Consider the following 8,598-nt stretch of genomic DNA (forward strand, 5'->3'; position numbering starts at 1 on the left):
TATGTGTCCAAACAAATGGACCTTTAGTGGTACCAGGCGTTACAATGGACAAGAAGCTGAAGAAAACCAGGAGGTCTGAGCAGGTCCATGACTGCATTCACAGCTTTTCTACGTTGGTCAGGGACACTTCAGCAGGAGAACCTTGCATTAAGTGGACGTCCCGCCTTACGGCCTGAGCCACTGACGACACACTTTTTGCCTTTTTGTTTCTGGAGGAACACTGACGCCGACCAGGTTCAGGTTCTGGTGCCGATCTGGGCCAGGCTCCAGATGCAGGAGCTGCATCATTGGGGTGGTGGCACTGTTTAAGATCTGAATATGTTCAAGCAACTGAACTTTGGGTTTTCATCAGATGTTTCACGACGGCTTGTGTTTTATGCATTTATTGGTATTTTAATCTGATCTTTCAGGGGCCTACAAATGAGAGTGACGGTCACCTTTGATTGACACGACGCCACCACCGAGTTCCCGAAACACAGGAAACGACGACCGTGTTTGACTCCGCCCACTTTGGCCGCATCAGAACGGAGCAGCTCATCATTAAGTCTCCAGCCTGAGCAGCTGAACTCAGAAATCACATCTGACTGCTGGAAAAGTGACGGTTTACAAACTAAAATACGTATCAGCTACAACAAATGAGACGGAGTGAAGCGTCTCTGCTGAGGCTTCACCCGGAAACGTGACAAACATTCAGCAGTGTCACTGATCCAACCAACTGTCCGCTATGAACAAATGGCCCACAAGGTATGACTTTTATACAAGTTTAGTGTTGTATTAGCTTTGTTTTCAATGATGTTTCCATTAGTGTTGCACTTGTTGGCCCTTTACCTGTTAGCAATGTACCCGTTAGCTTGGTACTGTCAGAGTGAAATGAGACTTACGGCGGCGGTTTCGTCGGTCGTCCATCGAACTTGTCCTTCAGCTGTCTCTCAGCTTTGGTGAGGACGGAGCGAACGTGGTCGTCTGAGTTCACGTCTGGATGAGCTTCGTGATACGCTCTCATGCTGTCCTGAAACACAGAGTCCAGCTGTCAGACCAACAAGTGCTCACATCCTGTCTTCAGCAGAGTGAAAATACTCCAGCACACGTCTGAGAACTCCTGCAGCAGCAGAATGTAGTTCCTCTGACTGACTGTTAGCATCCGTGTGTCGCAGCAGGTCACTGTTGGAGCTACTTCACTTGGTATCCAGTCTACATTCAGCGGATCAATCTTCAAACTGGATTCATGTGACAAGAAGGAGGAACAAACCCAGTTCTGATCCACAAATCTGTTCTTAGTTTTTCTACCATCTTTGATTTCTGCTCAGATGTTGGATCTTTGAAACATGAATGAAATTAAACTGGGACGTTTGGAGGGAAAATCAGCCGACGACAGACTGACGTCTGAACAAATAGAAAACATATTTCAAAAAATCAAATCACAAATGCCAAAACAACAGCGTTTTCTAAAATTACAAAGTCACAAAAATCCGAAGGTACTTTGAAATGTCTGCCTCACCCTGAACCAGGAGCGTAACTCCCATCATGGCTCATCAGTGACGGTTTAGTCAAAGAGGATGTTTCACTGAAGATCAGAGCTTGGAGTTGTTGTTACTGACAGAACTGTTGCTCCACGAACCTTATAAACCGGACCGTCTGTTCACAAACTGAAATCTCCGTTATCAGAGTCATCATGACGTCTTTCATGCTGCTGAGGAGAATCTGGAGGCTCAAGACGTGACCTTCATCCATGAAGGGAAGAAGCCTGGACGTCGGTGGACCAGTTAAAGGAGATTATGTTGGAAGATAATGTAAGAACAACGTTGGTCCTGTTTTCTGGTGAAGCTGAGAACTTTCTGAAGTATCCTCATTGATCCAAACATATTTTAAAATCAACAATTATAAAATATGTATTTAAAAAAATTTAAAATATTAAATTTGTAAAATCTAAATTGTAAAGCAGCGGTGGGAAACCAATAGTTTAATCTGTAACTCTGTTTTCAAACTTTTTGTTCTCTGTTGTGTCAAATCTGCATTTTGTGTCCGCTGAATGTGGTGAAGCAGGAAGTAGCGCAACAGAGAAGTGTACTCAAGTACTGCACATGAGTACACGTACTTAGTTACTTTTCCAACATCGGTTAAATCAGCCGGACATCAGACACTGATACAGACAGAATGGGAGGCCCAGTCTGGTCCGGTCCGGTTCAGTCCAGTCTAGTCAAGTCCAACTCAACTGGTTCAGTGCTGTTTAGTTTAGTTTAGTCCAGTCCAGTCTGCTTTAGTCCAACTCAGTTGGTCCAGTCCAGTCCAGTCCAATCTGGTCCAGTCCAGTCTGGTCCAGTACCTCATAGTCTTTCTGCAGCTCCAGGGCCTTGCTGATCCACTTGAGCCTCCTCTTGTCGGACAGTTGGGACCACTGTCTCCTCAGAGCCTCCTTCAGCTCCTTCTGACTCACCTGGAACAGATAGACATCGTCAGGCTCACCTGGATCCACCCGGTCCAGGACCAACTAGTCCTGCTCCGTCCCTATCAAAGGGCTGTTTCAGGGTTCAGGTTAGAACCAGGTTAGAACCAGGTTAGAACCAGGTTAGAAATGAATGAGGGTCCTCACAAAGACAGAAAGACATAGATGTGTGCACTTTGTGGGTACTGTGTGTCTTTAGTGCGTCATCAGTGTGTCTTTAGCGTGTCATTAGCGTGTCTTTAGCGTGTCTTTAGAGTGTCTTTAATGTGTCATTAGCGTGTCATTGGAGTGTCCTTAACGTGTCATTAGCGTGTCTTTAGCGTGTCACTAGCGTGTCACTAGCGTGTCTTCAGTGTGGCATCAGCGGGTCTTGAGCGTGTCATTAGAGTGTCATTAGCATGTCATTAGCATGTCATTAGCGTGTCCTTAGCGTGTCATTAGAGTGTCATTAGCGTATCCTTTAGCATGTCTTTAGCGTGTCATTAGCGTGTACTGTGTATTAGGGTGTACTGAGCCTGACCTGATCAGGATCTGTAGCCCTGAGTGTGTATCAGTGTGTACTATCATTTAGGTAACATGCATTGGTGGCGTGTGTGTGTTTAGCGTGTTATGAGCATGTAACAAGTGTCTCTGTGTGTACTTAGCGTGTACTTAACATGCTGTGAATTTAGTTTGTTAGTGTGGCATTGTGTATCTTTAACATGTAAAAGGTATGAATGTGTATTTAGTGTGCAGTAGTATTAACATGTATTAGCATGTATCTAGCACATATTAGTGTATATATTAGCATGCATTTAGCATGTGTTACTGTGTATTTAGCAAGTATCTAGCCAATATGTGTATTTAATAGGTATTAGTATGTATTACTGTTTAATAATGAGTGTATTACCTTCATTTATCGTGTATGAATGTGCTTTAGTGTGTATTTAATCTGATTTGACATGTATTAACGTCTGTTTAGCGTGTATTTAGCATGTACCTCAGGGTGCAGCTTCATGTAGGTCTTCTTCTCGTGATTGTACCACAGCTGCTGAGGAGTTTTGGGTTTCTCCGGCAGATCCGACTTCTTCCTCTCCTCGATCAGCTCCGGATGCTCCTCCCTGCAGGCCAGCTGACGTTAGCCATGCTAACACCACACGCTACATGGCTATAGCTAACAGCTAAGGGTCAACAGGGGGTTTTGTGCTAGATTATCGTGACAGTTAGCGGCTTAGTGGTTAGTTCGCTGCAGTTAAACTCACTTGAATCGAGCCATGTTCTTCTCAAACTCTTCTTTCTCTCTCTGGAACTCTGTGATGTACTTTTGCTGCAGGAGAACAGAGAACATGTTGCTGTCGATCAGACTTCACACAGACGTGTATCTGACAACAAATCTACTGTGTGAGCAGCAGGCGGTTCAGGAGGTCCGGTCCGGTCTGCACCTTCTTCTTGTCGGGCAGCTCCTTGTACTTCTTGGACAGGATCTTGGTCAGGTCCAGGTTGCTCATCTCAGGGTGGATTTTGGCGTATTTGGCTCGTTTCTCCATGAAGAATCGAAAGTACGGAGTCAGCGGCTTCTTTGGGAAATCTGGATGAGTCTGAAGGCGACAGAGAACAGAGGTCAGCGGGTGTTCTGGTTCCTGGTTCTTATCGGGTTCAGAATCAGCAGTCTGGTTCCACTGGGTCTCACCTTCAGTTTCTTGCCTTTGTACGGGTTCTTTACGAACTCGATGGCGTCCACAATGAGCTCCGTCATTGTTCGGTACTTTCGGACCTGAAACAGATGATTAAAACCCAAACTGAACTTCAGACACCGTCAACTGGAAAATAAAGAGCAGGTTGTGTTCAATGAGCAGCTGAATCCAGGCGACACATGAAGGACACTTTGGGACACGTTGAGGGGATCATAAAGGACAACTGGATCCGGTACCTCACATGAGACTTTCTGCCACTTCTGGCGGCACATGTCTCCGGTGAAGCTGCCGAAACAGACTTTCTCCCAGTCAAAGTGCGACTCGGTGGTTTTGTACTTCATGGCGTCTGCGTCTGGCAGCAGACTACGAATCCTCTCCAGCAGAGTCAGGCAGTCCTCCTTACTCCAGTCATCTAAGCACAGCGACAGGGTCAGAACAGGTGGTCAGAACCAGTGGGTCGCACCGATGCAACATTTTTACGTTTACCTGGTTCAGCCTTGATCCTGGCGCTCTGAGCCGCGGAGACGCTGCTGCTGCCGTTCATTGTGCAGCAACTGACGGAGAAGACTCCGCCCCCTGCCGCCTCTGGACACACAAACACACAGTTTACACAAGTTCATCCAGGACCTGAACCACAGAAACCCCGCCCCCTACAGGCAGAGACAGGAACTACTACAATTCTACAGTTTCATCAGCAGACGCTTTTATCCAAAGCGACGTCCGTCTGAGAGCAGATCAGCACCAGCAAGGACCTGCTCAGGAGAAGACAACCTGGATCAGAACCATAGAACAGGTTCAGTGTGACAGGGCGCTGATGCCAGCAGCAGGCTGTAGCGAGGTGACAGGATGTCTGTTTGTTTGTTTGTTTGTTTGTTTCCAGCCTGTCCGGTGCAGAGGTGTTGAGCGCAGAGCTGCTCTTTAGTCTGTTCTCACAGACTGAGAGGGAGTCAGCAGATGGACCAGTTTGGTAACTGGTTCCACCACCAGAACCACAGAGGAGGAGAGTCCAGCTACCGACCTGGGCCCTGTTATGGTGGTTGGACCAGGAGGTTCTGGTTGGTCCAGTTAGTGAGCAGAGGGAGTTTAGACCTGAAGGAGAAAGTTCAGGCAGGAGGAAAGGTTCTCGACGTATACTGAGATCAGCAAGCAAACGTGGAACATTGCTGGTTCTTGAGCCTCTTTCACACAGAGGTCACAGTTCTGTTCATGTTCTGCTCATGTTCCTGCAGTCAGACAGGAACGCTCAGTGCTGGTAGAACCGCAGCAGAACCAGATATGGATCAGTGATGTATGAAACCTAATAAACTAAACTAACAGCAGCTGATCAAAGAGTCCAGATCAGGACCAGCTCGGTTCATCTCTGACTCCTGGAACGTTCCCGTGCAGCTGATGAACAGCTCACCTGTCTGAGGTGAGCAGCTGTTCCAGCTGCTGCTGGTCCATGTTGGACCGCTGATGGTGACACGGTGGCTCAGTGTGTCGCTGCAGCAGCTCTGGTCCGATCCTGCAGGTGTCAAACTGACTCCAGCTCCTCTTAACATCTGGGAGGAAAACAGCTGAACAGTGATGGACAGCATGGCTGGTCTTGAAGCTGTGAGTGTGTGGTTCCGTCACGGCACAGTTTCATGATTGTGGACGTCTTCCTGCTGCTTTGGTGTCATTTTCTACATCAATGATGTGTTTCATGAATATTGGAGCTGAAATGAGGAGAAATCCTGAACTAACTGGACCCAGTTCTGCTGCTTGTGTCTGATGATGTAAAGTTCAGTTCAGACTGTGTTGACAGTTAAACGGAACCGTGACTGGGTCCGACCCGCTCAGACTGTTGATGGGACTTTAACGGATCAGAGAGCAGCTGAACGTTCACACTGCAGCCTTCAGATGAACAGAACCCGGTCCAACAGACTCAAAGGCCTCCGACTGGTGTTTCTGCAGCTTTCAGACACATCAGGCTGCCTGCAGGCTCAGCAGAATCCACAAGCTGACGTCTGCTCAGCGGCTCGGTTCTGTGAGTTTCAGGTCATTTACATGAGACACAAACATTCCTGGAAAAGTCACTGAGGAGCAGCAGCCCAGGTTCTGATACAGGACGGCTGCAAAAATACACAACTCAGGACCTTAAAGGCAGAAAAGAATATAAAGGTCACATCATCAGGACCAGCATCACACAGATGGACAGACATGGTACAGGTGTGTGAAGCTCCGCCCGGACCGGGTGGATCAGGACCAGCAGGACCAGCAGGACCAGCAGGACCAGCAGGACCTGATGCGTCGTTTTGCTGAAAACTCGTGAATCTCAGGTTCTCGAGAACAAAATGTCAGAAATACTGCCTTGAAAATATGACAATGAAAATCTGATTCTGCATCTCCCAGAGTTCTGAGTCTTTAACCAGCGCCCTGACGGAACCGGACGGAACCGGACGAACTTTCACTTCCACACTTGGCTGTTTGTTCACTCGGTGCTTTCGGGGAACTAATGTCCACTATTAGTCATTTAGAAGCTGAAGAGGAACTTTCTGGGCTCAGCAGCTGATTCTGATGTCATATGAAGTTCGGACCAGTTTGCTCCACCGGCGCTCCGACCCGCTGCGTTCCGACCCGCCCCCCGGCCGCGGTGACCTCTCCCGGGCCGTGGAAGTCACTGCGGCCCGCTGACAAGGTCACGCTGAGGGTCGGAGCCGGTTCTTGTGGTTCTGTGCTGCATTCAGCATCTGGGTTAGTGGACGCGGTTCTGATTAAATGTTCCACCAAAGTTCAGCTCAAACCTGCAGCTTTACGGCCCCGGAGCGGAACCGGTCCCGGGAGGCTCTCTGCGTGTTTTTATCATCAGATCTGCAACTGGGCTGGAACCCGCACAGCTCCGACCGGACCTGTAGAAGCTGCGGGGACTTGGCTCCTCCCGGAGCGGGCGGAGGCGGCGGGGAGCCGCGCCGAGCCTCCGGTTAGTGGCTCCGGACTGAAACGCCGTTTAAATCTCACGGCTGGCGAGAAAAACGACCGACGTTCTGAACAACTAAAGTCTCCGCCGAGTGTCGCCGGGTCCGGTTCGGACGGGGCCTGGAGGCGCTCGGTGCGGCGGCGGAGCGGCGGCGGTCGCAGCGGGCCGTCAGGCTGCAGCTGCCCGGTAATGGCGCCCGTCCTCCGGCAGGAGTCAGCACGTAGCTTCCGCTGGCACGCAAAGAGCGACCGCAGACACAAGCGACGTTTTGCGGGTTCTTGAGCGAACGCAGGAAAACGGAGGAAAGAGAAAAACGGTTCCGAGGAGAAGCTCCGGAGCCGCGAGCAGCGCGACACGTGGATAATCGCATTATTCAACAAAACTGCTTAAACGGTCAAATCCGTCGTCGTCTGTGCGTGAATTCCTCCTGATTTCTGCCCGTTGTGGTGAAACATCGGCCCGACGTGAATTATTTAACTGGCAAACTGTTGAATTTGGTGTTTTCGGGGCTCGGCGGGCGGGATGAGCTGCTGCTGCCCCACAAGCCTTCACTGCGAAGCCGCCATGAATGTTCTGGAGACTCGGGGACAGACGAGCAGAAAACCCCAGAAATCTGCTTCAAATCACAACTTCCTGCTTACCTGCTGCTTCACACAGAAACCCGGGTTATTACTGCACACCACTGTGGTCGTTTGGCTGATTTCGGGACTTTCAAAGTGTGTTTTTTTCAGCCGTAAACCCCGGGGAGTCAGGTCGAAACGAATCCGACAAAAGGAGCGTCTAGTCCGGTATGAAACTCCGCCCAGCGCCGCAGGGGGAGGAACTCCGGGGAAAGCATGAGGACAAAGGCGGAGGATGAAACCAGAGACAGCCGCTGAAACAGCAGCCAAACCGGCGACTCGCACCGACGGGCTTTGCGCTGCTTTGGCTCCAGCATTCACACAGTTTGCGCCGAACTGCTGCAGCGTCCTTCTCTGGGTCCGCCTTCTGCCGCTCACCTGGTCCGGGTCCAGATGCTGAACCGGCGGGGAGACAGAGGACTGGGGCCCGGGGACCCGACGGCCGGGGGGACGCGGAGGAGAGCAGCTGGTCGGCGGCTCCGGGCCCGGAGGAGGAGAACCGAAGAGCGGATGAAGCCATCGGGTCTGCGGCGGCTCGGGGATCCGTCCCCGGCCTGGCGCGGCGCTAACCGGCGGCTCGGAGGCGGCAGAGTCACCTGCATCCTGCAGGACAGCAGCCGGCATCCGCATGGCAGCCTGCCCGCTCAGAGCGCACCGTCCGCCGGGTCCGAGCTCCCAGAGTCACCGGGAGCCTCCCGCAGAGAGCCGCGACGTGTCTGCTCCAATCAGCGATCAATCAGCTCATCGATACACCTGAGAGAGTGTGTGTGTGTGTGTGTGTGTGTGTGTGTGTGTGTGTGTGTGTGTGTGTGTGTGTGTTGGTTTTACTTCATTAATGTAAATCAAACATATTTTTCACATTTTAATTTCTTACTACTATAACAACAGTCCTGCAGCGAACAGGGGCCTGTGGGGTCCCCCATG

The 8,598-nt window shown here is 50.3% G+C and overlaps 1 protein-coding gene across 2 annotated transcripts in view; it reads right to left on the minus strand.

Annotated features, from left to right (window-relative positions):
- ubtfl (upstream binding transcription factor, like) overlaps window positions 1-7,846 on the minus strand; it is a 15,249-nt gene extending 7,403 nt beyond the window's left edge. For both annotated transcript variants that reach the window (XM_008301737.1, XM_008301736.1), the window contains exons 1-9: window positions 7,696-7,846; window positions 4,603-4,701; window positions 4,353-4,528; window positions 4,113-4,196; window positions 3,865-4,020; window positions 3,685-3,749; window positions 3,423-3,543; window positions 2,324-2,434; window positions 882-1,009 (exon numbers count right to left, since the gene is read on the minus strand). In XM_008301737.1, coding sequence (XP_008299959.1) covers window positions 882-1,009; window positions 2,324-2,434; window positions 3,423-3,543; window positions 3,685-3,749; window positions 3,865-4,020; window positions 4,113-4,196; window positions 4,353-4,528; window positions 4,603-4,660 — 899 coding nt within the window. In that variant the 5' untranslated portion in view covers window positions 4,661-4,701; window positions 7,696-7,846. The remainder of the gene's footprint in view (window positions 1-881; window positions 1,010-2,323; window positions 2,435-3,422; window positions 3,544-3,684; window positions 3,750-3,864; window positions 4,021-4,112; window positions 4,197-4,352; window positions 4,529-4,602; window positions 4,702-7,695) is intronic.
- Between the last annotated feature and the right edge of the window lie 752 nt (window positions 7,847-8,598).

Source organism: Stegastes partitus, unplaced genomic scaffold (assembly GCF_000690725.1).
Source record: "Stegastes partitus isolate 25-593 unplaced genomic scaffold, Stegastes_partitus-1.0.2 Scaffold1705, whole genome shotgun sequence".
Taxonomy (NCBI): domain Eukaryota; kingdom Metazoa; phylum Chordata; class Actinopteri; family Pomacentridae; genus Stegastes; species Stegastes partitus.